A 27896-nucleotide genomic window follows, 5' to 3' on the forward strand; every position below is an offset into this window, starting at 1 on the left:
CTTCCTCGAAGTGTACAGATTCATAGATTCTTTATTCATTTCAACGTGGCTCATAAATTGATAAGTTACACAATATTATACAGAAGCTGGATGCCAGAACCAGACAAAAGGTTGCAAAAAATATCTTTTGTCTGAACATACTTTCTCTCAGTGTATTGCAGCATTTTGTGGAGCAGTATGTCATGAGGGACAAAGCGAAATGGAACAGTCGATAGTGCTGCTCAGTCAGTGTTTATCAACCATAGGTTTTCAGACCCAAAAGTGGGTCAGGGAGTGGTCTAACAAGGCTGCAGACAAAGAACTTTACAGAAATATTATTTTATGCCTTGGGTCCACAGAAGTTGTGTCCCAGAGTGAAACCAGTTGAGCCACTGGAGTAAAGTACACTTAACTTGCTGAGGAGGTGTAAAGAGGAATGGTGTTTGTAAACTCTGGGCATATCTCTGTGAAAGAGGAACGGGGGGAAATAGCCTTGGCAGCCATAGTTTTCCCTTGGCTGCAGCTTAATGAATAGTGAGTGACCTTTTCCAACTTGAGGGTACAGAAGGTAAGCAAGGTTTACCATGTGCTACTGCCTCATTGATGGACTTTTCAACACAGTTACTATACAGTAAGCTCACAGGTTCGATCAAAAACAGCCACATCCTGTTTTACATATCCTTGAGCAAGACACCAAAAGCCTTCTTGATGAGTCATTTTTAGTTGCTCTACTTAAGAGAGCCAACTAATTCTTGAAGTGAAACCATGAATGGCAGGGAAAGGGAAACAATATAAAATGTGTTTACAGTTACATTTGTTTCATTGTAACACAATTTCAGATGAAGTGATCTCACTACTTACGTGTTAAACTGAGTCCTGCTGGGCCACTAACTACAGTTACGTGTTAAACTGAGTCCTGCTGGGCCACTAACTACAGTATGTGATAACAACACAGTACAGGTTAAAACAAGGTTGAACAACATCCGTCAAGTGTATCCTCCTAGGTTGGTGGTTTAAGTAGCAGAGATGAATGCACTGAGAATGTGGTTTCATTGAGCTTTCATTTATAACAGAATCCTTGGAAATCACCTCCATCTTGGAAATAAAATGTACAAACAATTAAAATGGACGACAGGTGACAGCGATGATGAGGGTAAAGAGAAAGAAATAAACATAGCATGGCAGCCTGCAAGAGAAACCACTTTAATATTAGTCCTATCCTTCAGTTTCTCAACTAGTGTGTTAGGACATGGCCCGTCCACTAAATGTCATTTTTTGTCAGCCATATTTCCACTTTTCTCTCCATTTCTTTGTCTTCGGTGCCTCTAGTCTTCATCCTCCTCATCATCATCTGTTTGATCCCTGGCATCAATGTCATCTTCATCCTCAACCTGTAAGGAAAGAGGGACAGTCTAACTAGGGTGAGCAGACATAGCACAGTTATTGTTCCGTTTACACGGAACTATTACTTTTACTACTATAACCACCACTACAAGTACTACAACTAAAACGACAGTGGCTTTACAACCTTCCTCCCAGATGTGTGAGGTTGCGCTTTAATCAGGACATTGATGTCTTCACAGTTAATGTCTAAACTACAGAGGATTGGGAAAAAAAATAACATTTTAAACTTGCTAACTTTACATTCATATTCAAAATCAAAATACTTCTAGATCCAGAATCATCTCTGAATCAATCACGAAAATAGCTTAATTTGATTGGCAGATTTGAACGGGAAACGTGTTGTACAAAAACAGGAAACGGGTATGCCACCTTCAGTAAACCTGGGACTGCAGTTATGCAGAGAGCCTACAGTGTATAGGTCAATCTGTCACAAAAATCACCATTACCAATAATCATGATTACAATACTAAGCAAACAGTATGGTGGATTATCACTTCAGCCATATTTGTGCAGCCGTATGACGTGACAGACACTGGTCTTACAAGAACACAACAGCTGTAAGAATAATTAAATGGCAGGTCTGAGCTAACCGTCTCTCCCAGGTCTTTAAGGCGTTGCTTGAGGCCATGTATCTTCTGGTCCTGATCGGCTAGCAGCATCAGCAGGTCATCCTGCTCCTTCTTGGACTCCTGCACCTCCGTCTGCAGCTTGGATTTTTCCGTCTGCAGGATGGCCACCGAGCTTGTGGCCGAGGCCAGCTGCTGCTCCATCCCCACCCTGCTCTCTGACAGGCTCCTCACATCCTCCTAGGACAGGGGGAAGGATGGGGCAGAAAGGACAGTGAAAGTGAGAAAACAAGCATCGTAAAGGGAGAACGAGGTAGTGGAATATCCCATTAGATTAGTTGTATATGTGGACATAGTAACATACTGTACTGAATCCATTCCTCCACTGCCCCCCAAAGGAAGCTATAGTCTGTGATAAATATTTAAACAATATCTGGAGATTTCAGAGGCCATGCTGCTGTTGTATAAATAATAGATTATTATAAGACCCCAGTCCTAGTAGCTGGGTGAGTTAAGGTCATGCAGTGCTTTGAAGGGTTTAAGTACAGTATATAAAGATGGTTTCCTGCTCTCACTCAACCTACAATACAGTTCCAGTACAATTCCACTGTATTGGAACTGACGGGTAGGTTGCTCTAGTTAAGTGCCTTAACTGAAATGCCTAAAATGTGCAGATAAAAATGGCAATATACAAACTTTAAGTTTCTCTGTCTCAGACGTCTGTGCGGCTAATCGGCTCTCTAGTTCCGCCATATTGGTTGAATCTGTCGAGCCCTCGCTGCTGGGAACTGCTTCTGATGACTGTAATTCATAAGAAGCATTTTATATGCATGTGTGTATGTATATGTATATGTATATGTATATGTATATGTATATGTATATGTATATATGTGTGTGTGGGGTGTGTGTGTGTGTGTGTGTGTGTGTGTGTGTGTGTGTGTGTGTGTGTGTGTGTGTGTGTGTGTGTGTGTGTGTGTGTGTGTGTGTGTGTGTGTGTGTGTGTGTGTGTGTGTGTGTGTGTGTTCAATGTGTACGTAGATTCAATGGCCCTCATTTATCAACGCGGTGCAGCCCAAATAATGGGCGTACGGCGAGATCACCGCACCTTTAGGCATTTATCAATATATCCTGACGTGGGCTTCATCCTACCGTAGGCTGAAATCTCACGTCTGGTCGGGACCAGTTGTTGACGTTGGCTGCGCCCGTTTATTCCATTCTAGACCTGCGGAGCAACATTGTCTGACTGTCTAACAGGCATCTAGACACATAATCCACTCCTAAAAGTATATCTACACTAATAAATAATCCCTGTGAAAATATAACATTTTATAAAGTAATTTAAACAAACTGCTTTAACAGTCATTCAGATAAGATTGTAGATCTGGCTGCATTGAAAATAGCAAATCTACAAGCTCACAAGCCAGCGTCGCATCGCTTGTAGATCGCGTGCATGTGTGCGTGCGTGTGCGTGCGTGCGTGCGAGCGTGTGTGTGTGACTTGACAGGCAGCGAGGCGAGGCGAGCCAGCGAAACTCTTTCTTTGGTCGTATTCTGGTTCTTCATGTCGTATAATCGGGGTGTTTCGAGAATATTTAAGGGCGTGTTATTTAAATGACGCTCGTTTTCAGACGTGAGATCTATCAAGGCTGGGACCAAATGTACGCTCGGATCGGCTGTGTAGGATTCGTTGATAAATGTGACTTCGACGTTGGTGTACGGCCGAATATATGGAAAAATATACGCCGGTTTATACGCTGCGTTGATAAATGAGGGCCAATGAGCACTGCCGATGCAGTTAAATGAGTCAACCACCCAGCGCCAGTAGTACTCACCCCAGCTTCAGCTCTCCTCATCAGCTCCTGTCTCTCTGTTTGCAGTTGGCTGATTTCTGCTGACTGGCACTGAACCCGACTCCTCAGTTCTTCCAACTCCTTCAATAATAATAATAATCAAACGTGAGTATGCTATTATTATTATTAACAGCTGGATGTCACACATATTGGTTAAAATGGTTAATACCTGCTGATGTAAACATACACTATGTTTTAGTTTTACAGGAAATAATTAAGATTGGACTTTTGTATATAAAAAATGCACAAAAACTAGTTGGTTTATTTCTATAGACACAATAAATACATTGGTGTATAGGAACTAATACATTCAAATGTTTGTAATGTCCTAATGTCTAGCTGTAATGAATCCCACCTTGAGCAGTTCTGTGTGGTCTGGGCCTCCTGTTGAGACTTGTGTTGTCTGTGCCCCCTCTGACGTCTACAGAAACACACACAGTAACACACTCCAATCAAATCAGCACAAATGATAATCCACAATCTCGTTCTATTTCTGTATTATCACTTTCACGCTTACTGCATGGCAGTAAAATAACAGATATTTGAGTTATGATAATTTGACACACCAAGCCATACAATCTCGCTCTACATGTTTACAAATATCCACACACACAGACATACACAATTAAACAAAAAAACATATGCCACACACATAATGTGTGGGGGGGTATAAACAAACAAACAAACACACCCAAAAGAACACAAAGACTCACACACACCAAGCCATAATCAATATACCTGCCCACTCCCTCACATACAGCACATACACGTGAACTAACCAGGGTGTCGATGAGTGTGTCTTTTTCGCTGAGCTGTGCCTGCAGCAGTGTGTGTTTTTCGCGTAGCTCCTGCACCTCGTCTCTGAGCTGTGTCAGTTCCTCCGTCTGAAGGCCGTTGATATGGGTGTTGTCTGACTGGTTGTTGGCTTGACTCTGGTTATCCTTACCTGAATAACACATGACACACACTGGCTGTCTATTAAGCAATTCAGAGTAAAAATGACAGTATTTTGATATACCCAACCATGATGAGTTGGATTCAAACTCATGACTTTTCAAACTGTTCTGTATAAATGGTATCGACACTGACCAGGGTGGCCAAAGCCTGAATAGTTTCGAATAATCTGGTGCAGTGATGGTGGAGTGCCGAGGAGTACCCACCCAGTTTAAGCTTGAGGATATTATACTGGTCTTTGTGTTGTTGGATCTGGGCCAGCTGCTGGGTGAGGGTGGTCTGCGTTTGTTCACTCTGAGATGACATGCATGCTACCTGTTCCTTCAGCTCCTGGATCTGAGAGTCCTGCAGGATACAATGGAAACATTGGATGACTTTATTTATAATAATTGTTGACTGACATTTAAAATACAAATAAAACAGTTAACCAAGGGACCACTGATTGATTGTGAAATGCCTGTGGCAGTGACATCAGCCAATGAAGAGTCCAGCCTGACCAATCAGACCATGATGATTCTGACCAATAGAGAATGTGATTAATCAACTGAATATATATATAGTCAGAACAGAACTTGACTTAACTGGTAGGACAGAATAGGAACCTGTACCTGTTCTCTGATCAGCTCTTTGTACTGAGTCACAATGCTATCGTGCTGCTCCAACGTCTTCTTCGTCTCCTCCTCCTTTTTGTCCTCTTCACTGGACTTGTGCACCGCTTTAGTTATCACACCTGAGGATAGATTACACAATGCTAAAACACCACCACAGCGACCGCACAACATCATCACCCTGACAACATGAAAACATTGTGGGTACAGGAGAGGATAGTGCACCGCTGAGCTGCACTTAACAAGCAAACCTCAGTCATGAGACATGCCTTGACATTTCTCTCTTCTTAGAGAAAGGACACAGAGCGCATAGAGGGGGAAGGACATGCTACAGTACACAGGTCTCCAGACGGAATTGAACTGGGGATGTTGTGATTATGTGTTCAACGGACTATCCAGTCAGCTACCAGTGTGCCCCTACAAACCTTCATTTAAATAAATCACTACTTGTGATTAGAATATTGACCGACTACTGCATGCAGGAAAGGAGGCTCTTCCCTTTAACCCATTAAGACCTAAGGCCGATTCTAAAAATATCTTCTAAATCCCAACGGTTTACTGAAAAACCTCAGTGGTTCTCAAATGTTTTAATGTCATGGACCCCCAACATTATATGTATTTGGCCGTGAACCCCCATCACAAAATATTTTGTTCCAGGGACACCCCAGAAGCAAAGACTTGAGTTAAAGATTTTCCCTTTCAAAAATACTTCTATTAAAAGATTTGACACATTTTCAAAAATAGCAGATCTACAAGCTCATTATACTAGTATGGACAGTATAATAAGCTGACCCATCAGCTTTGAAGTCACTGGGTTAAGGGTTAATTTTATACGAGTGGTGTGATTGTACTGTCTATACTAGTGGACACAAGCTCATAGCATGAAGTGACGTGCTATGAGCTTGTATATCTGCTATTTCTTTAATAGCCAAAGTATAATATATGGTTAAAGTGGTTAAAATGATTGTGACACAGATTCTTTCCCGGTTTTATGGACATTATTAGAGACACAAAACAGAACACTATACAGTATAGTATAATAATAAACACGACAGACCCTCCAGCTCTTTGACCAGCTTGGTGAACTCGTGGTCAAACAGCATCTGTTCTGGAGAGGGGAAGACAGGCTGTGGTTTCTGGGCTGCTCTTGAGTACAGCTCATGTTTGGTGATGGAGCAGAGCTTCTCCACAAAGTTCTCCTTCCCGATGCGCTTCTCAATGAGCTGCTTCAGCTTATCTCTGCACAGGACAGGGTACAGAGAGGAAAGGTTTGAGAGAGGTGTAAACAGTTAACCCCTATATAGAGGATATGCGTGTGACATCATCATCAAACCCGGAAGTTATGCAGGAATGCCTACTGAGTGTCAAAAAAATACTTTCTGGCCTTGACAGCCCATGCATCCAATATCTGATTGCATTAAACAACATTAAACAATGTTAAACTCACTTTGCATGTTGCTTTGCCACTCGCTTTGCCACTTGATGTGCCATTCACTTTAACCATGCGCAATTGCGCATATCCTCTATACTTAGTTGACTGGGGTCCCCCAGGGCTCTATACTAGGTCTGCTATTATTTCCCTCTACACCAAATCTTTGCCGAAAACAAATGTGATGCGTTGTTTTGTTAGCTTGTTCATGTGGTTAAAATGCTAGGCCTGGGGTTGTCTAAGACTGTATGCGACAGCAAACAGTTCTTAATCTACAACATTGTTAGCAGTAAGGGGTGAGATAAGTATGTTTTTCTAGGCCATTGTTTTAGTACATTAAGCCGTTTACTTATAATGGTTGCTATGGAGAGGAAAACACTTTATTTTGTAGTTTTAGTTATGACTATTACTGTAAATACTGTAGATAGTGTGTTTTATAATCTTCTGAATGAAAAACATAGCAGCTGCATATCATTTACCAAACGCAACATACAATGCTACTAAACAAATATAATCAGATAAAAGAGAGATAAACAGAGATGTATAGAATAGACAGATAGATAAAAATAGTTACAAATAAAGATACATTAAGATCAGATACATATCGATAGATAGTGATAGATAGTATATACATACCGGTAGGTACAGTATATAAGAGACAGATGTAGAGATGATATAGAGTGATATAGAGATTGAGACATCAATCAGATAAATAAAGACATCACTGAAACAAAGAAGCTGTGTAAAGCATGGTTGGAAACAAGAAACATCACACCCTCAGTGTGAGGAACAGGTGTTCCTGGTGTGGTTCAGGGGGTTCTTACTTGCTGCAGTTTTCCAATGAGTTGTCATTGTATAAGATACAGATGCCGAGCAGCAATGCACACAGGCCCTGCACCAGCCTTTCATCCTCGCCCAGGTTCTCCGAGATCTGACCCGTCAGCTTTGAAGTCACTGGGTTAAGGGTTAATTTTATACGAGTGGTGTGATTGTACTGTCCTGCAACATGTACGCGTATTGTTTGTCTTTACCGTTGTTTGATTCTTTGTCAAGTTGAGCTTTAAAAAATGTCCATAGTAGTATAATGGGCCATGGGCGCCGTTTGGAACGTGTGGCTGTATGGAGTTGGCAGGTTGTGGAGTGAACCGCACATTCAATTGACTTCGCACTTGACACTGCAGGTCTTCCTTGGGTCCTCAGCAATACACCTAACTAAGTGTTAAGTCGATCGGACGAGCAGTTCGCCAGATAACAGTGCCCATCTGGAGCGGGCCGGTTCTGGAGCACTGCTCATCTGATCCACTTCACACTGCACTCCCATGGCTCCTCAGCAGTACACCCAGCTAGTGGGAAGTTGATTGGATGAATGGTTGTGAAGACATGTGAAGGACAGACAGATGTACAGAGATTCCTGGAAGGTTAGATGAAATCATAATGAAGAAGCGACGTGGGCAATGTAAAGGATACGAAGGGAACATTCTCCTGGTTGTGCAGGAAGTGCGTGACGGCGATTGGACAGTTGTTGATCCACGTACACAGCAGCATGAGGAGTCCCACCCTGGTCTGTACTTTACTGCCCTGCAGAGCACAAAACACCCAATGGAAAAACATGCCAACTTTACCAACAAGTAAAACGTATACATCCAGTCTAAACAGGGAACATTTAATAAACTAAGAACTAGGACTGCACAGTAATGACTAAACAATGCCTCCTCAATGCATTATTAGACATTGTGTTGCGCACTTTCAAGTAGATGCCCAAAATGAGATCTAATGTGCCAAATAATATACCAACATATTACCAATTATTACTGTGGAAACAAAAAACACCAAAAACATTAAATGTACTGTGCAGCCCTAGTGGGACTATAGTGTAGTCCTACATCCCAACTCATCACTACCTGGACTGTAAGAACTTCTTAATGCAGTGATTTAGATTAAATCAAATGAAAGACAAAATGTCTGTGAGGACAGGAATTTCTGATCAGCTTTGTTTTTCCTTAGAAAGACAATTCTCATTTCATATAATGTAAAATCTGTTACTGTGCAGTGGCCCATTTGGACCCATTTGATTTAATCCAATCAGGAAATATATATATATATATATAAATAAAAAGTATATTAATAAATAAATGAGATGAACAAAATGAATGCCCTTAAACAGAAACTGATGCACTGATGCTGGCAAAACAGCAGCAAAGGTACGCTTAAGTAAAAGCAGATCTTTTTAAACAAACATATAAAATATTCATTTTGTTGGTATCGTAGCAGTTTTAAACAATGACTTTTCCCCCCGAACCAACTGCCAGGGGGGAAAAACGTCCATTGCGTGTGACTGCAGCCCCTCCCTCAACATAACTATAAAAACTGACAGATGACCTGTCCATGCTGTGTCACTTTACACCATTAGTGGTTAATAAGGATATCCACAATACAAACAAAATTAATCAACTCAAACAAGGTTAGTCTGACCACGCATGCAACGGTTTCCAAGGGCGCAGATCTCATTACAACTTAGGGGGGACCACAAACATGGAGTTTTTCAAATCGCTCACCACTGTCCAAAAAAGAAAAGAAAAAGCAAAGCATTGTATTTTTCTGCAAATACGCAGTGCCAGTCTTTGCCATTTGGAAGACCATTTCAGAAACTGACAGCAATGATGCCACAAAACACATGCCATCCATGTTTTAACACCCAATAATGAATTACTAGGCTAGTCGGCCAATTCTAATATAGGATATGATGATAGGATAGGATTCGCAGACATTGGCTTTTTAATAAGACAGGCAATAACAATTAACAACCCGGTCCTTTCTCTCTCTCTCTCGTGTGGGACTCGCAAGTGTGTGGTAGGCAGCAAAAATCTAACACTTAAATTTCAAATTGTAACCTTTGATTGACTGGTGATACAAACATGACACAAATAATTAACATTCAGACTTTGCAGATTACAGAGACATTTTAAGGACATAAATCCATTCAGAATTCTGTGCAGGAACATGCGTCGTGCTGCGCACATGTTGTAAAGTGCTTTGGATTATAACGTTGTACATTTATTGTATATCGCTCACACTCAGTCAGTGATTTATACGTGAGGTTATAAGGAAAATGCATTCCCTTTATTGGGAGAGACAGACTCCGCGACCCCCCCATGATCTGCGCCCCTGAGTGTTTCTGAGGTCATACTAACAATTCAGCTGACAAATCTTTTTCTTTTTGTAGCACTTTTGAACATCTGTGAATCTAAGGCTTGGGTGTTATGTTAACAACAAAAAGCACATGCAAAGCAAAAGCCCATTTTGTGTTTCGTTTGTATTCTTATATTTTGTTGGGGTAATTTATAGGCCTAATACAAAGCTAGCAAAAATGTGACGCAGCTGTAACAGACAGGTGAGAGAGGGATAGTAGTCAGAATAACTGTATCCATATTTGATTTCTTTACAATTCATACAGTAGCTCCAGTGAAAATATCTATGGACATACTGTATATAGCCGTCCATTATACACATGTCATAGCCTCAATACACTGTTGAGGAAAATATTACATATTTTCATGGCTCTACATTGTTACACTATTGTGTCCAATACCTAAAACAATAAATGGAAAAAATATTTTAAAAAATGATTATGTGTATACAGTATATGAAAGAGTGAAAAGCACCCATTAGCAATGGCATTCTGAGAAAAATTAGGAAGTCACCTTTTCAGATTTTGTCTCCAATTGTGATGTAATGAAAAAAATAAGTTCCAGAGAGAAAAGAAAAAGTATGAAATATTAATTGGATTAATGTGGCATGTTCTACAAGTAGACACGGAGAGATGAAAAGTCGGCATATAATAATAATGATAAATAACTTGAAACAAATGGCCTGAAAGTAAATAAATATGCAAAACTGTTCGTGTGCTGCGTCACCCTGCCACCTACAGCACAGCAGGAGAAACAACAGTGAAGATATTTCCCTCTGAGCAGAAACAAGTTCTAGTTCCTGGCGCATCAGCCTTTCAGAACACTGATGCCTGATTTGTACTTGCAACCAAGTACAACACCGTGCATTATGGTGTCATAGACCACAGCAAAGGGGTCAAAGGTCATTAAAAGCAAGGTTCAAATAGACATTTGGAAAAGTTTAGTGGAATCAGAAAGAAATGTCCGCTGTCCTTTTTCTCTGTACCCCTAACAAATGTTCACTGATGTACTACCCTACACTACAGATTAGTGAAAGCTTGGGTTTGTGCTTGTGACCAAACGGTTGCTGGTTGAAAATCTGGGTTGGGAAAGGGAATGAGAAACACTCTCCTCTAGCAAAACACTTGCAATCAAGGTGTTTTTGAAGGAGGCACTTAAATGCGTTATTTCAAAGTCCTGTGACGTTGAAACGTCAGTCCTGCTTTTATGGATTAAAACCAGGGAGAGAGATTTACTATAATCTGTGCTGGTCTTGTGAGTGCTCCCACTTTTATCACCTTTAAATCAGCCCATTATTGGAACCCATCCTAATGAACTCCTCCTATCTCCCTTTTGTTTGTTGTAACGCAAAAGCACACTTGAGCACTTAACATCTTTAATTGCCTAAAGGAGCTGCTATGTGGCCAATGACGAAGTATTTGTGGTCAGTCAACTTTCCCCGTTGAAATAAAAGTTTGAAACAAAGCAACTTGCAATAAACAAAAGTGTTTTAATCTGAGTGGAGGAGTGCACCCGTGAACCCCTCTTTGCCAGAAGGAAGTGGGGAGCTGGCTCAAAGCCACAGATGAGCGTAAGCACAGGGAAGTAGGGCTGAATAATAAACAAGGAACCCAGATCTCTCCCAACACACACACAAAACAAGGAGCTGACCTTGCTACTGATGCCAAAGCCAAAACAACCAGGGACAGGTGCTGCCCAAACACACACTCACACAAATACACACTTTACTCACCCGTCGGTTGATCTTATCACCCTGCAAAACCACAACAACGCAACATTGATCAAGTCCACATGCACCACAGGCAGAGAACACACCAGCACTGCCCAGCCAGGCCATCATGACACAGTTGATAAGAAATGTGCACTGAATAATTCTCTTTTTTTTTTTAAAGGCCTGTGAAGGACCATTTTTAGACAACAAAAGGAAAGATTGTGGTGTTTGCGAATTCTCCTCCTTTTAATACTAATACTACTCATATCACAGCAGCAATGAGGCATTTCCTATGTTAAAAGTATTTCCTTTTGCTAGCAGTTCCCCAGTCAGTACATGTATATGCACACCAAAACATTTCACTCTAAAACTCAGTATACATGTACTTTGGGCAGTAGTAATCAGATTTCCCAACTACCCTCTACAAATAAAGGATGTGACATTTTCGACCAGTTATAATGCACACAATATGATTGTCTATAGCTACTGCATTTAAGGCAATAGTTTCAAGTATGTTTCAACATTCCTCCAATTTCTGTAATACTCCCAATTAGATTGTAGCAATAGGAGGGGCCAGAGACTTTTGACCCATTGGACCTTACTTTGGTTTGAGATGGCATAGTGTGGATAAGCTGATGAATCTGAACCACGCTTACGTGTTAATTTGTTTCTTAGAGGAAAGCAACCTGCATTAACCCATTTAGACCTGAGGCACGATTCTAAAAACACCTTCTAAAACCTAACCTAAGTTTTCTGAAAAAGAAAAAAAAAGAAAATAATTATGTTGCTATATATTGTCTCTGTTGGGTGGAAACCTCATATGTTCCCAGTTTGAAAGGTCTTAAAAGATGCATTTGATCTCACACCAAAATTGCTGTGAGATTACACACATCTTTTGCCAGACGCATGTAAGGTAAGTAAGTAGAGCGAGAGCTTGATGTCTTGAATCCATTAAGTTATAAGTTAAGTTATTAGATTGTGCACACAACTCTAATGTCTCCGCTATTTTGCCGGACATGGCTTGCCTGCCTTCAAGCCATTTAGAACCAACAGCATCGGTATTGAAACTTCTCTGTGTGACTGCTGCCTGCTTATTACATTTAACACAACAGGAGAAATGCGGTAACGGTGACTGTTGCCAGAAGTCGATGGTATAATCATTTAACCAAAACCCTGAAATGATGATCACCATCGCCACCTAATGTTTGAATGGAAATTTGCTCTCTACTGTATTCCTTTTTCCCTGTGTATGAAATGTGCTGTATAAGTTAAAATGTGACTTGCCTCACCACATGTTAAGGGTGATTTATACTTTGTAGCATGCCAGAGCGTGTCGTTTGGATATTTTCGGTGCGTGACACTGGGTGCAACAAAGTATAAATCATGGATTACAGGTAATGGAGGAGGGAGTTTGGTGAGAGCTGCTATTTCACTGATTGAGGTTATATATCAAGTAGACAGTATGTTGGGTTGGTCTACCTGAGAGAGGATGTTGGTGCACTGCTGCAGGAGGGACACAGGGGGCTTGCCCAGGCTGGTGGCCAGCTGCACCCGGAGCAGCTGTTCCTTCTGGGTGAGATTGTCCTGTAAGGCGTGGGCGAGGGCCACGGCAGCACACCAGTTAGACAGGGAGTCAGCTGAGAACAGGCCTCCGCAAAGCAGCTGGCCAGCAGAGATGGAGTTGGCTGGAGAGGTAAAAGAAAAACAGAAAGTGTGTGATTTTGTGAGTGAAATGGTTTAATGTGCGAATGTTGCACTTTCTTAGAGAATTATGATATATTGCTATTGCCCACTTAAATTAATAATTACATTTAGTATGATTATTTCTGGCTTTAAGACAGCCTAGTAACTAGGGATGCACCAGGGACTAGACAGGCCCTTCTGCTTAGTTTGTTTTCTTTAATGAGACAAACAGCAGAACAAAGGTGTTGTTCTTGCGCAGACAACACAGGTGAGATATGGGAGACGGGGCCTCTGGGTGCGGCTAGAATGAACTGCTTCCCTACGATCATTTCATGCTTATTTAACTGTCACTGTGTATGATCTCAGTTCACTTCGGGGCCAGCACCTGCCTTTAAGATGTCAGATGTGTGTTACAACTCTTTGATCTAGTATGTGGGCTTCACACTGGTGGCATATTTATTTTTAGAGCATGGCTCTGCAGGAGTCTAGCCACCAATAAGTGTGTCTGTCTTTGTGTACGGAGCTAATCTCGCAAACTAGTTGTAGGATAAATCTTGTGTAGCGGCTCTCAGCGCTCTCTCTGCTCTCTCTTCCCGATCTCCATATAGCAAAAATGCCTGAAAAGAACCTCTCTCAATAAAGCTGTCATTACTGTATATATGACTGACCATCAATGGTGGAGGGCAGCAGCGTGGCCACAATCTCCCCCTGGCCCTTCTGGTTCTTGTACAAGAAACACTGGAAGCAGTAAAGGACAGCACAGCGCAGCACAAATGGCTGCCTCTCATTCACCATGGACATGAGCAGCACCACAATGGCTGGTCTGGGGACAGAGGAAGCAGAGGCCAGGTTACAAGATGACCCCAGCGTAGGAGCTGAGGCCTCACAAAGAGTTGTTTTATACTGTATACGTACAGTACAATGAATACGACTTGGCAGGAACACAAATCAAAATGAAGAATTAAAACCAAAAACTCTTGTTGGAAAATCAATTACACTTTTGGATTGAGATCCAAATTAAAGCCAATTTGGCGTTGGTATTTTATCGAGCACAAATCACTGAGTGTGTCTCACCTTGGTGGGTTAGAAGGAGCATTGACAGAAGCAAAGTAGTCCTGGTTGATCTGGGACCCACGGATGACCTCTGACACAGTGTTGATGGTCTGACAAAAGACAAGATCAGAGTCTTAGAACACATTTTGGATGAAACAGCAAGTATATTGATTTGATTATTTGTTTATTGGTCATTCACAGCTTTTAATAGGTTGTTTGGTAGAAGTGCATACACCACATGTTGATGGTATGTCATATTTCTGTGATGGTTTTTATTCCCAAACAGGCTCAGACTATCCATCTGGCGGTTTTGTCTGTCTACCTGCTGCTCTATTCAACCTGGCAGTTGAAAAGAGCTCTTGCCCACTGCTAGCACGGGCTGGCGCAGTCCCTGTCGGACAGTTATATGGAATGGTGTAAGTTGGGAAGCACCCGCTACCAAAATGGAGGCCGCCGGGCTGGCGGTCAGGAGGTCAACTGTGCAAGCCCCAATAGCTGTAACTAAGCCAAATTCAAATACAATCATCAACATTAGGCTTAAGAATGGACAAAAACAAAACCTAAAGTCAATAGAGGACACAGCTGGCCTGGGTTGAAATTTGAACCGGCATATCCCATGCATCAAACATAATCTCAGAGTGTAGGTCTAATGAGATATTCTTAATAGTAACTTGTATGGATGCACCTGCACACAATAGCTAGTCTCCAGAGACAACAATACACTGGTGCATGGAATATAACATAATCTTGAAACATCTTGTACATCAATTAATGATGTACAAGAGGAACTAATCCTGAAATGTAGACCAATTGACTATAGTTTATGTGTCAAGCACATGGAACAAATGAAGAAAATAACCCTATGTGAGCCACGTTTGACAGTGAGTCAAGTCCCTTTGTTTAAACCAAGGCAAGGAACAAATTCATTTTTAATTCCTACAGACAGTTTCAGACTGACAGCAATAACAACAGTGAATGTTCCGACCCATTTGAACTGGTGTGCAGCCTGGGTGAGGTTTTACATTAAATGGCTCTCGATATTAAAGTTGTTAGAGCTGTTATAAGCGAGCATGCTATAATGTTCAGAACCGTAGTTCGAGTTTAAAACGATACAGAGAGAAATGATCTTGTGGGCTTCCCTCTTCCTGACCCTGTCCACCGTTAGCTAAAGTTAAGCTTAATTGGTTGATGCTATGGTACCTACAAAATGTTAACCAACCAACAGCCACCAGATAGATAGTGCTTTACCTCTGTGAGGATGTCGGCTGGTACGCCAGTGGCCATGAGGATGGTGCAGAGCTGCTGCAGTAAGCCACATTGGTACATGGACTTCTGACAGCTGGCCGAGGCTCCTGGAGAGTTGACTGGAGACACCATGACTCGTACCAGCTGGAGGGAGAGACGGAGGGCAGGCAAGGTTTGAACTGGCACAATGTACTAGCATGTCAGGGATGAATCAAGGCCCGTGATGGTGTAGGGTTTGGAATACTCGTCTCTAAGAACAGTTGTATCAAGACAAGAATCAAATCATTTCAGCGTCTCCCTCTCTCAAGACGTCCTACAGTGAGCCTAAGATATAGACTGCTTCCTCTCATTTAAATAAGACGGAAGTGTTTGTGTATTACTAACTCACTTGGTGAGTAACTGTCGAGTGTCCTGCTTGTCGGAAACCTAACTCTCAAAAATTGCTATTAATTTCATTTTTTTCCTAAACAATGTCAGACTCAGTAGCAAGCACTTTCGGCGACAAATATATTCTAAATACAAGAATGATAGATTCCAAGTGGACCTCACTGTTTCCCAATAAGCAGAAGGCACTTTTATTCTTGCTTATAGTGAAGCCCACATAGGCTACTGTAGTCACTACATCTCCATCTAACGTCCAACTGGAGACCTGTCTTTCCCCGTCTCTGCGGTTCCCCCCTCAGCTGTCAGAATCCTGTCTCTCTACACTGTCCAGTCTGATAAAGCAACAACACTTAAAGATAATTGACCTAAAATAACGAATAATAATAATAATATAATGTTTAATGCAAGGACAGTTTAAAGGTCACAACTCCAGCCCCGGTTACCTGTAGCATGAGGTGGAGGTTGGTGACCTTCTGGGCAGACCAGCCTGAGTTATCATCACCGACCTCGAACCATGGCTTCATCCTCTGGATGTAGGAGCCCTCCTTGAAGAAGTTCTGGTTGGAGCTGTTGTTCTTCAGCAGGTTTACGAGGAGCAGCAGGCAGTCCTCCACTACAATACCTGGATAGGACACAGGACATTAATACTGTCAGGAAATTAACAAGGCATGATGAAAGAATGATTAAAAAGCTGCTCTTAATTAATTACTGTAGGAAGGAGTCATATCCCCCAATGGGACATCTGGATATGCATGATTCAGAAAAGTATGGATGGGTGAAAATGTGTCAATGTTAAAATCACTGTAAATGAGAGTGCCAGCTGAAATACCTAAAACTAGTGCAAAAGTAGATTGTACTGTACCTCCATCGCTGCTGCCTTCTTCTGTGATGATGTCTAGGAGGCGTTCGAAAGCATTCTCAAATGCAACAATCTTCTGAATGGCAGCGTTGCCTTTGGTCAGCTGCTGAAGCAACAGCAAGCCCTGTTGGAAGATGGAGAACCAGAAGGTAAGCGTGTCATGTTCATGTGGTTAAGTGATTATGAATGTGAAATAGCATAGCGAGTACTTACATCATTGCGGATGACTTCCCTGGAGTCTGCCAATAAATCCATTAATCTGGAAACACCTGTAGGAGATTTTAAAAAAACATCTTCGATTCTAAACTTTATTGCCACATGAGTAATATTTTACAGACAGGGTTTTACCATAACACAGCAAACAAACCAATGCAGCCAATAGTAATGACATACACACAAACCGCTCCGTTCCGTGACAAGAGACATGTGAACAACAGCTATCGTTTGTGTTTCCAATACTAGCAGGGGAACTGGAATCAGTCCGTTAAGGTGCTTGCACACTGCACAATTTTGTCTGTCTTATATGATCATGACATATCACACTGTGTGAAGTGAAAAAGATTGCTTCTCTACGCTTTTACAAATGAAAATGGTAAAATTAGATCAAGAGAGAGAATAAAACAGATCAGTATGTCTCAACCCACACAGTAAATCCTAATTTATGCTAATGGCTTGAGAGACATTATTTTCAACGTAAAACTTTGTCGTGATGACCCAAACCAAAGCTGGCATGCTTGCTCTGCAAAGCTTTATGTGATTAAATCATTTTAAGACAGCACTGTATTATATTCGTTTTGGTGCAAGCTTTATTGATCATCGGCACTCCCAGGCCTTTGATGATTAGACTGTGTATGTTTATGTATGTGTGTGATGGTGATGGCGGGAAGCGTAATATTTGAGGTGAAGCAGCCTAACTCACCCATGGGGCTGACCAGGATGATGCCTTGCAGCTGGGCACACTGGTTCTTCAGGAGGGCAGTCAAGAGCTTCACACCTGGCCACCGCACGTGGAAGTCAAACTCCTGAATCCACACAAAGACACAAAAGTACACATACATTAACTTGCCTGAGAATTAATTAGCAAGAAACATTTACACAGACTGTATTAGTCTAACAATAGGGCTGCAAGTATTTAAATGAGAATTTCACCACTACTTGTGGATGTGTAGTCATTACTAGCAATAATTTCTATCTTGACAAAGAGATCTCAGTTTTCCTGCTCACATAGCCAAGAGAGTGCATACAAGACAGGCAATAACTGCTTGTAATGTTTCCACATGCTATTTCCTATTACACATAGATGTTATAAAATGGCACAGTGCTCTTTTAAGTGCATGTCCGTTTAAAAAAAGAAAAATGACATTTAATTCTGATAAGCAACTTCATTTTACACCATGTATTCTCCAAACAGATTATATTGTTATGAGAGGAACACTTTGCATTAGAGCTCTTCATGGGTTCCCCGATTCCAAAAATACCTGACAGGAGCCGAGACCTGTACGGGTCAGATCCATATTTTATCAAAGTCAATCGGGCGGGGTCGGTATCGGTTCCATTACCTCGGAACTGTCTATCATTAGGTGTAATACCCGAGTGGATCCCAGAAGACTCGTACTGTGTGACTGTGTGTGCAGCGCGCTGCACTGATCAGGAGAGAAACGCAATGAAGTGCTGTTTAACTTGTGTGATGTTGGGCTGACCTAGGATCATCAGATTAGTGCAGCAGTGACATGAATGGCTGTGTAACTTGTGTGATTATGCTGGTTAAGAATCAGATTACTGCAGCGCAAAAGAATAAACGTTGAGCAATGCATGCGTACGTAGCCTGCCATACTGCAAGGCAAGCCAGCTGCCAGGCTGATTTGAAAACATTGGCGTGCAATCATGGATTCCTCCGACACTGTTGTCTTCAACGAGGTGAAAGCAAAGCTTTAATCATACGATGGTCATTGGTCAATAGGTCTGCTATTATTTCATAAAGTCCACATTTAGCCTATATACAAAGAAAACATTTTGTCACACATATTAAATTAATACCGATCTACGCATATTTTTTTTCTCTTTTTTTTGTAGGCTATTCGTTTCATATGTGCTTTTTTTAGGGGGTGTCTGTCTGTGTCCGGTCTTTAAAATCTCGCAACGCATTGTGAGCTTGTAGAAGTGCCATTTTAGGTGTGCAACATCAGCACACAACTATAAATCAGGCCTGAGGCCTCATCTGTACTGAAGCTTGCATTAATTCAAAACCACATTGTGAAAACGTGAGAGAATCGACATGCGACATGAATGGCTGTGTAACTTGTGTGATTATGCTGGTTAAGAATCAGATTACTGCAGCGCAAAAGAATAAACGTTGAGCAACGCAATGCATGAGTACGTAGCCTACTATACTGCAAGGCAAGCCAGCTGCCAGGCTGATTTGAAAACATTGGCGTGCAATCATGGATTCCTCCGACACTGTTGTCCTCAACGAGGTGAAAGCAAAGCTTTAATCATACGATGGTCATTGGTCAATAGGTCTGCTATTATTTCATAAAGTGCACATTTAGCCTATATACAAAGAAAACATTTTGTCACACATATTAAATTAATACCGATCTACGCATATATATTTTTTCTTTTTTTTGTAGGCAATTCGTTTCATATGTGCTTTTTTTAGGAGGTGTCTGTCTGTGTCCGGTCTTTAAAATCTCGGAACTAATCAGATCTCGGAACATTACAATTACACAGGTCCAATTAGGGTCCGGGTCAGCCCAAATTGTCACGGGTCCACTCGGGCTCAGTGCCGTTATTTGAAAATGATCTCGAAGCGGCTCAGAATCAGATTTCTGGGGTCCATCTCCGTTCGGATCAGTTTTTTTGGACCGGTGAAGAGCTCTACTTTGCATCCTCTCATATTTACAATTTGTTTGTTTTCCAGTGAATTGAAACCACAGAACAGTACATTACCTCCAACATAGTCAGCACCAAGGTCACATTCTCAGAGTCCTGGATGAACATGTTTGTAAACTCCACTCCAAGGTCATCTGTCTGCTTTTGGGTGTTCTCATCTGAGTAGATGTACAAAGAGCACTGTGTTTTAGGACTCACAAAGCGCGTTGAGAGCTTTTAGATTGGTTGACAAATGTTCCCCCCAGAATAGGGATACTAGGGTTCAAGTGGTTAACTATAGGGAATTGGTTAATATGTAATACATTTGTTATAGTTCAGCGAAAGATGTTTAATGGAGACGCTGGACACTAATGCAATTATTTTAATGAAAGACTGTCGAAACATCAGTCTATTAAGTAATTGCATTGGAGTTATGAGTGTCTGGCGTCTCTTTTACAAATCTTGCTGTTGTTCCCGATAGCCAGCACCTCACCAAAAGCTGGTGTCGTTTTACTTTCCTCTATACTTGGGTGATGGCCTATGAACAAGCCATGGAGGATGCTACAGGACAAATACACATGAAAGGAAAGCTGGGGGAGGGTAGGGCTGCACTGCTATAATTATGACTTAATAATGTTGTTTTTTTCCCCAGACATTTAACATTACTTGCCAGATAGTCTACATAGCACCAGAAAGCTTTGTTCAATAGCACGCATCCCTCTGATGAAAGGGATTTGCAAACGTCAATTTCTTCTTTTTTTTCTAATTATCATTTTAACACTGGTATTGAACCTCAGGGCTCAATACTTGTGTCTTTTCTGTTTTCTGTTATTGTGGGGGAAAGCTTTTGCTGAAAATAGCCGATCAACAAGCTCACAATGTGACGAAACGCGCCGCATTGTGAGCTTGTCGATATGCTACTTTTAGCTAAAGCTTTCCCCACAATACCGATGCTGGGGTTTAAGTGCTTAACTAGTAGTGCAGCCCTATAGGAGGGTTGGCCAAACAGAACTCAACATGGTTATTTGAGGCGTCTACTGAAGCAACCCAGTGTTTTAGTACAGTGAGCTGGTCAAAAACAAATCTCTAAGTATCACATAAGAGCAAAATGGCCACCCTGTGAACATGGTTGACTCAGCAATTAATCTAATGTTTGCTGTAAGAGTGAAATAAGCACAGTGAAACAGAGTAAGAACATTGACAAGGGACTACTAATCAGTCATAGACAGAGACCAGGTCATGGGGTGAGATTAGTGAAGCACTCTAGTTGTTACCACCCAAACCCAACAAGTTTCAACACCAACTTAATTCTAGTGAGGTTAGTCGAATAGTGCCAAGAGTCAGGAGCTGTTCGGTAGCTAGGCTAAAGTACTGACCAGGCATTGGTACATTCTTAGGTTTCCCCGAGACAGGGACAGTGGCTGCTGTGTCTGTGAGGACAGTGGGGGTGGAAGAGGGAGAGTTGACGCCTGATTTAACTAAGTTGTGCATCGTGTCGCTCACCTAAAGCAGCCCAGCAACAAACTCGCAACGCATTGTGAGCTTGTAGAAGTGCCATTTTAGGTGTGCAACATCAGCACACAACTATGTATAAATCAGGCCTGAGGCCTCATCTGTACTGAAGCTTGCATTAATTCAAAACCACATTGTGAAAACGTGGGAGAATCGCTTGGAGAAACAGATGAATGAATGCCTGTTGTCAAAGACATGCTATGAAAATAAAGTCGTAAGTAAGCACAGCCATGCAGTTCAAATCTATCAGTTGATCAGCTGTCAATCTGGGCACCACCTCCGGTGGACTCATCTTTAACACTTTACTTACTCATCTTCTTATTCCAGTACACTCACCTGGGTATGAATCTATAGAAAAGTGCACACAAATATACTTAATGACACTATCCCTAATATATACAATATACTTAACATCATGTTGACAACACAACTGTACAAAATAAGCGATTAGGGTTGTACACTTATGTTGTTTTGCAATACTTTTCCATAGGTTGTATTACTCGGGTAAATACACTGGAATAAGGCCATTGTAAAGTGTCACCGTATGTGTTCTTTTCCCTCAACCGACCCAAGAACAGCTTTGTAAGTGATGCTGGTAGTTAAGGGGAAAGACATCATGCACAAACAAGAATTTTACCTTCCGATTCATCTGGAGGGTTAAAACATGAAAGAAAAGAGAGAGATGACAGTCTTTATATAGCATTCAATATCAGTCAATATTGGAAGGGGGGTGGGTGTACGGTTCAGATGAATGTCCAGGTGACATTAATTGAACTCAATTATACATGCTACATAAGCTCTAAGAGGGATTTTACTTATTGGCTATATTTATCCACATACAAGATTTACGGGGGGGGGGGGGGGGGTCCAAAAAGCCCAATTATTCCATGTAGTACCAAATAAGTACACTCCAGCATGAAAATGATTATGTATTTAACCTGTGGCCATCAGGGTTCAAATACCTGGTTCTTCCTCCTCATCATTGCAGATGATATTGTATAATGTGTCCAAGGCGTAGCCAAGGATCTCAGAGTCAGCCCTGTAAACATAGATGGAGGGAGGTGTGACATCAACAACACAGGCTGCATCATTCTCAGTTGTTATAAGTGATGTAAAAAATAAAGCCTCATCCACCCTAAAGCGCTGAACAACACTGTATGTATGATGAATGCTCCACATCACTTTTATAGGGTGTAAAGGGCAGTAAGATAAGCCCAAAGATTTATTTTTGACAAATGACAGTGACAGAATTGACAGCAGTCAATAGACACAAACACATGCAACATTCCACTGCCATTTCACACACTTTTCATTGTTGTTCCACAAGTACATTTGCCTTAATACTAACCTGTCAGTTTGCATTATGTGGATCAGGTGCTCCATTGCCTGGCTGCCAACTTCTTTTCGATATTTCTATTAAAACAAAAAAGGATTGAATATCATGTTCTAATCAAAAAACGTTTAAACAAATATTATTACCTACTTGAAACATTCAATGTGCATGAACACAAAGATAAATGATGTGCCCTGCTATGTCTTCTGCACTAGTTACAGTAAGTGAGAGCCCCTGTTGCTGCACTGATGTCATTACAGCAGTGCTTCTCAACTCTGGTCCTGGTGTCACACAGTGTTGCTGGTTTTCTTTGCAGTGTTCTTTGTTTCTTTTTCTCCCATTTTGTCTCGATCCCCCCTGTATTCTAGTCGCTTGTCACTGCTAACTCCCACAGTTAGTCCTAGGGAGTGCACAGACAATCAGGCGTCTGCTCCGATTTGAGAGATGTCAAGGCCACTTCTTTTCACCCGACAGTAAGAAATTCAACGGGGAGGGTGTAACGCATGTGGAGGAACACACCATTCCTCCTTGACCAACCTTTCATTACAGCATTCTAACCGGGGACTCATTTCAAATGGCATAAGAAGCCATAACCAGTTGAACCTAGACAGCAGGTGAACACAAACTCTCTGCATGGCTCTGTTTTGAGTCCCTGTGTGTTGAAGTGAGACACCCCCGTGCCTTATAAACCCCTTATTCATGCCTGATAAACTCATTACTAATGGTTGATGAGGCATGCATTGAGAACTCTAGATTTCACAACTGTGTATGTAGCCATTTAAATTGACCATATACAGTACAAACGCTAATCATAATAGTTACAATAAAGCCAGAATTATACAATGTCGTATCACTGATTGAAAATAACAGATTTTTAGTATGAATTAGGCCTTGTGCACAGCAGGAAGCTGCTCTGTAAAACCATAGGCTTTCCACTGTTGGTCAGAGCTGTAGTAGTTAAGTGAGGTGATAACTGGGCAACATGATTAGAATGTAATAATCGGGTATAATAACAGCTTCAGAGAATGTGCAGTGCCTTTGTCATTTTGGTGCCGTCAGGCAGAAACTTTGTATCTCCATATTCCATCTTTTAGTATTTTCATAAATGGATCAACTATTTTATAATTTGTCGTAAAGTGTCTGTGGGTTTAATACATATTGGACAAATACAAGTATTTCAAAAAATCTCATGACTAATTAATAACTATACCGTGGATCCACTGGAACACAGTTTCCTGAAACATAACAGTTTTGGACCTACAAGGTTTCCACCTGACAGCGACAATTTGCATAAGCTTGTTAGCTTTTGTTGAGGTTAAACTTAGGACTTAAGGGTAAAAAAGCATTCATACGTTTCCCAGTTGTTCACAAGAAGAGGATGCAACCTGAGGATCAAACTAAGAGTTGCACAATTACTGCATTGTTCTTTGGCCAACAGCTACTTTGATGAAAAAGTAAGTGTAGAGGATATTGACATTGCGTCTCATAAAAAAGCACTGGTGGCTTCACTTCACAAAGGTGACAGAACGCAGGCAGTTTCCACGTTGGTTACAATCAATGACAACAGGATGCTATAATACAATACTGACATGTCTTTACCTTAGAGAGGGATTTGAGCGCCCTGACTGCATCCCTCCGATCCTCCAGGAGCGTAGAAGAGGCCACGCGATCACACAGCTTCTGGATCTGTCAATGACAACAAACATAAGGGACTTTTTAAATGTGTGTTGTATTTTTTTTTACCTCAATGGGTGACATACAATGAGCTCAAAGCCTGGATTGATATTTCACTTATTTGTTTTATACATTTCTACAGGTTATGTCGTTTCTGTATGATTACTTGGGCTTATCACTTTTGTAGTACTAGTAAATAAGTTAAGGTGTGTGTAGTGTACCACAATGGAAACAAGTCCCCTGGATAAATAATATAGAATAAAGTATTCAATCACTGTGTGTGTGTGTGTGTGTGTGTGTGTGTGTGTGTGTGTGTGTGTGCGTGTGCGTGTGCGTGTGAGATAGAGAGCATGAGTTGAATGGAAAGGCCATCATAAAGACGAATCTTCACTGATCACAGAGTTAGTGATGTTTGAGACACAAACAATGGATTGGCCATTTGCATTTAGTGAGAACACATTGCAGCATTCTGGAAGAGGACAGCAATGGTCCCTTGAGCCCTCCCTGAGGTCTTAACTCATTAAGACCTGGGGCCGATTCTACAAATGCCTTCTAAATCAGTAGTAACTGTGAGCATGTGTATCTGCTATTTTTGAATAGCCAACGCTAAAATCTAGATGCTTTCCCGGTCTTTCTTTTACTATGTTGTATTTTATGAGGTTGTTATGATGCTATTGTGAATGGAAAGCACTTTGGGTCAACTTCTGTTGTTTTTAAATGTGCTATACAAATAAAAGGTGACTTGACTAATGGGTTTTAACTGGAACGTCGACAAAAAAACCTTGTAAAATGTGGTCAATAATCTGCTGCATTTCATGGAATGCAATAATAGGTCCTCTGTGGTTTAAACAGGACAGTACAAATACTACGTTTGTTGGCATTGTTGTAATCAGAATGACAGCAAAGAGGTTTAAAAATCCATCGACCAGCTGACATTCGTCAGCTGCCTTCTGAGTGACAAATGATAATACAGTATGCAGACTAGCCATTATTTGTGTGTGACAATTTACAATTCAGGCATTTATCAAGAGCAAGGTTTATCACTGTAAGCAAGGTAAACACATACATCCAATGCATAGAGAGAGACAGTGTGTGTGTAGTCTGTGTGCCTCAGTAATCTAGGATCATAGTTAAGTAAACCAAGAACATGTTTTAGCTAGTTCCCTAGAAGAGGTGGGTGTGTATCACTAGTATTTCCATTCATTCATCTAAATTAGCAGCAGCCAGCCCAGCTCCAAGTGGCGACAGACAGACAACAAGCCCCAGAAAGCAGCAGCACAGCACAACTGTCACATTTGCAACGTTAGCTGGTCTTTAGCTACTGGAGCTAATAGCTACAGACGTCCATTCACTGGAGCCTGGCGACAGTCAGACGGGGACAGACAGACAGACAGACAGACAGACAGACGGGGACAGACAGACACAGGCAGTCAGACAGACAGACAGACAGACAGACAGACAGACACACAGGGACAGACAGACAGTCATGTTTTAGGGCTAGTTTACACCCAGCTGTCATGTGAACCATGGCTAGGTGTAAGCATCATTGTGATAGTTTGTGTGACATGTTGGTTTGTATTAACCATTTAAGCTCTATCATATTAACTTTGGCAATTCGAAAATACCCGATGTCTGCCATTTATTATTAAAATGGCGAAAGTGTTTGACAGAATGACACGTTTCATTAAAAAATAAATAAAATAATAGGGACACCGGCCCGGGCGGGGTTAATGCAGTGCTGCCAGGTTTTGAGAGAGAAACAAGCAACCAGGTGTATGAAAACAAGCCCAAAAGAAGCGAGCCCTTCGCCCTTTAAACATATACATTGGCTATTTTCTACACAAATCTTGTAGGGGGGGGGGGGGGCTGCCCTGGCATAAAATGCTTTCAGATGGGGTCCGCAAATTGACAAATATATGTTCATTTGAGGGTCCTTGACATGAAAATGTTTGAGAACGACTGGTTTAAGCAGGCCTGCCAACATCCGACAGTGAGTGAGAATCAAGGAGTTTATTAGTATTACTAATACTAATAAACTCCCTGGTCACTAATACTATTAGTGACCACTGACTCCCCAAGCGGGGTGTCTGGGGATAGGCTACTCCCCCAGAAACTTACAGAGTAGATGTCATTTCCTGTGTTCTGGTGAATTTTGAGAGTTGATACTTTTATCAGGCTTGCTTTACTAGCATTGGAAAATGGGTACAATTGAACAGAAATTGCTTTGATGACTGAAGCAATGTAAGACCCATCTTTAATAATAACCATTCATTACTTAAACGTAAATATCTCTGTATGATTGCATGAACTGCCACACCCCCCCCAGGCGGGGGGGCGTGGGGGTCCTCCCCCAGAAACCTTTTAACATAGTCGATGTGATTTCCTGTGTTCTGGTGAATTTTATACCCAAATAAAAGGAGAAATGACAATCAAGGAGTCCTCGAGGAGATGTGGTTGAAATCAAGGCGACTCCTGCAGAATCAAGGAGGGTTGGCAGCCCTGCCGCAACTTAACTAACCATTTAAAAGCAACTTTACAGAAAAGCAAGCCCACAGTCACTTATAATAAGCGGACATGGCAACACTGGGGTTAACGTCGTTAAACATAGTGCTAACGTTAGCTCACATACCGTCTCTGCTCCTGAGGGCTGCGGCCCCGCAGGCTGCCCCCCCATCACCCCTCTGAAGAAGTTCATGTCTCTGGAGCTCCTTAGAGAAGATGTCAGGCTTCCCGGTTGTTGGTTGACAGGTACAATACAGCGTAAAACGGCCGACACTGTATGTTTTTTAACGATGTACACAACAACCTCAACACACTGGTGTGTGTGGTGTCGACCCCGGAACTCCTCCTCCACGACTACTCCAACTGCGAGTGCGAGCGCGGTGCGCATGCGCGCAGACGTGGCGATACGTGGCTGATCAGCAGACGAGCGCGTTCACGGATTTAAAGAGACATTTACCCAATCACCATACAACAATATGAATGGATTGAATCAATTACAAAAAAACATCCACAATAACTCCACAAACATAATCATTTAATTTGAGCATAAACTTAATATTTATCTATTTGATAGAACCATAAAAACGTACTACTAGATTGGCCCCCTCTTGCTGCAGATCACGGTGGATAAGTCTTTTCAACCATTCCAAAACCACCGAATTGCCGTGTTCCTCGTGCTGCGGTTGGTCAGCTAACTGCATATCCCTGTAGTTTATTTGGATGGAATCTTAAATGGATTTTCGGTTCAATGGAAGAGACACACTTAAGTTCTTGCCACCTGGGGAGGCATCAATGACAAAAGCCTCCTTTCTTGCACTTTGATCATTAAGCGTGGCAGCCAGTTGCAGACTTTGAGCCGTCTTGTCTTACTTTGGGTGTTTTTGGAATAAACTTTCAATATCATCAGTTTGAGAAATCATCCTTGATCAGCTGGGGGTTGCTTACAACAGCTGTGGTTACTTGTTACTTTGCAGATTTAGATTAATACAACACTTACATTAACTGATATTATTATTATAGTTATTCATTTTATTATCATCATTATTATTGTTGTTGTTTATTTTATTTATAGGTTAAAGGTAGAGTAAGAGA

At 41.5% G+C, this 27896-nt stretch overlaps 1 protein-coding gene across 9 annotated transcripts; it reads right to left on the bottom strand.

Moving 5' to 3' along the window:
• uso1 (USO1 vesicle transport factor) lies at window positions 1–27146 on the bottom strand. 9 transcript variants are annotated; one of them, XM_084046433.1, is made up of 28 exons: window positions 26932–27146; window positions 24228–24314; window positions 22644–22708; window positions 22258–22334; window positions 21933–21944; window positions 21632–21643; window positions 21160–21213; window positions 19862–19962; window positions 17832–17934; window positions 17126–17181; window positions 16916–17036; window positions 16497–16675; window positions 15673–15813; window positions 14446–14534; window positions 14040–14194; window positions 13168–13373; window positions 11710–11730; window positions 8257–8367; window positions 7614–7732; window positions 6418–6599; window positions 5361–5482; window positions 4959–5097; window positions 4578–4744; window positions 4154–4219; window positions 3781–3879; window positions 2646–2750; window positions 1974–2189; window positions 1–1370 (listed from the first exon to the last, which is right to left on the bottom strand). In XM_084046433.1, exons 1-28 carry the CDS (start codon window positions 26995–26997, stop codon window positions 1305–1307), a joined length of 2937 nt encoding a protein of 978 aa, XP_083902559.1. In that variant the 5' UTR covers window positions 26998–27146; the 3' UTR covers window positions 1–1304. The 9 variants fall into 9 exon arrangements, with proteins under 9 accessions (XP_083902559.1, XP_083902560.1, XP_083902561.1 ...); XM_084046434.1 differs by lacking the exon at window positions 21632–21643; XM_084046435.1 differs by lacking the exon at window positions 11710–11730.
• Between the last annotated feature and the right edge of the window lie 750 nt (window positions 27147–27896).

Source organism: Gymnoscopelus microlampas, assembly GCF_963454915.1.
Source record: "Gymnoscopelus microlampas genome assembly, chromosome: 2".
Taxonomy (NCBI): Eukaryota; Metazoa; Chordata; class Actinopteri; order Myctophiformes; family Myctophidae; genus Gymnoscopelus; species Gymnoscopelus microlampas.

Bases quoted from the DNA above. Each gene is read 5' to 3' on its own strand.
- uso1 (XM_084046433.1), bottom strand. From the start codon at position 26,997: ATGAACTTCTTCAGAGGGGTGATGGGGGGGCAGCCTGCGGGGCCGCAG. The intron at 4,220-4,577 runs GTTAGTTCACGT...GTGTTTCTGTAG, and splicing joins ACACACTCATCGACACCCTG to ACGTCAGAGGGGGCACAGAC. The intron at 2,190-2,645 runs GTTTGTATATTG...CCCCTGTCCTAG, and splicing joins CTGAGACAGAGAAACTTAAA to GAGGATGTGAGGAGCCTGTC.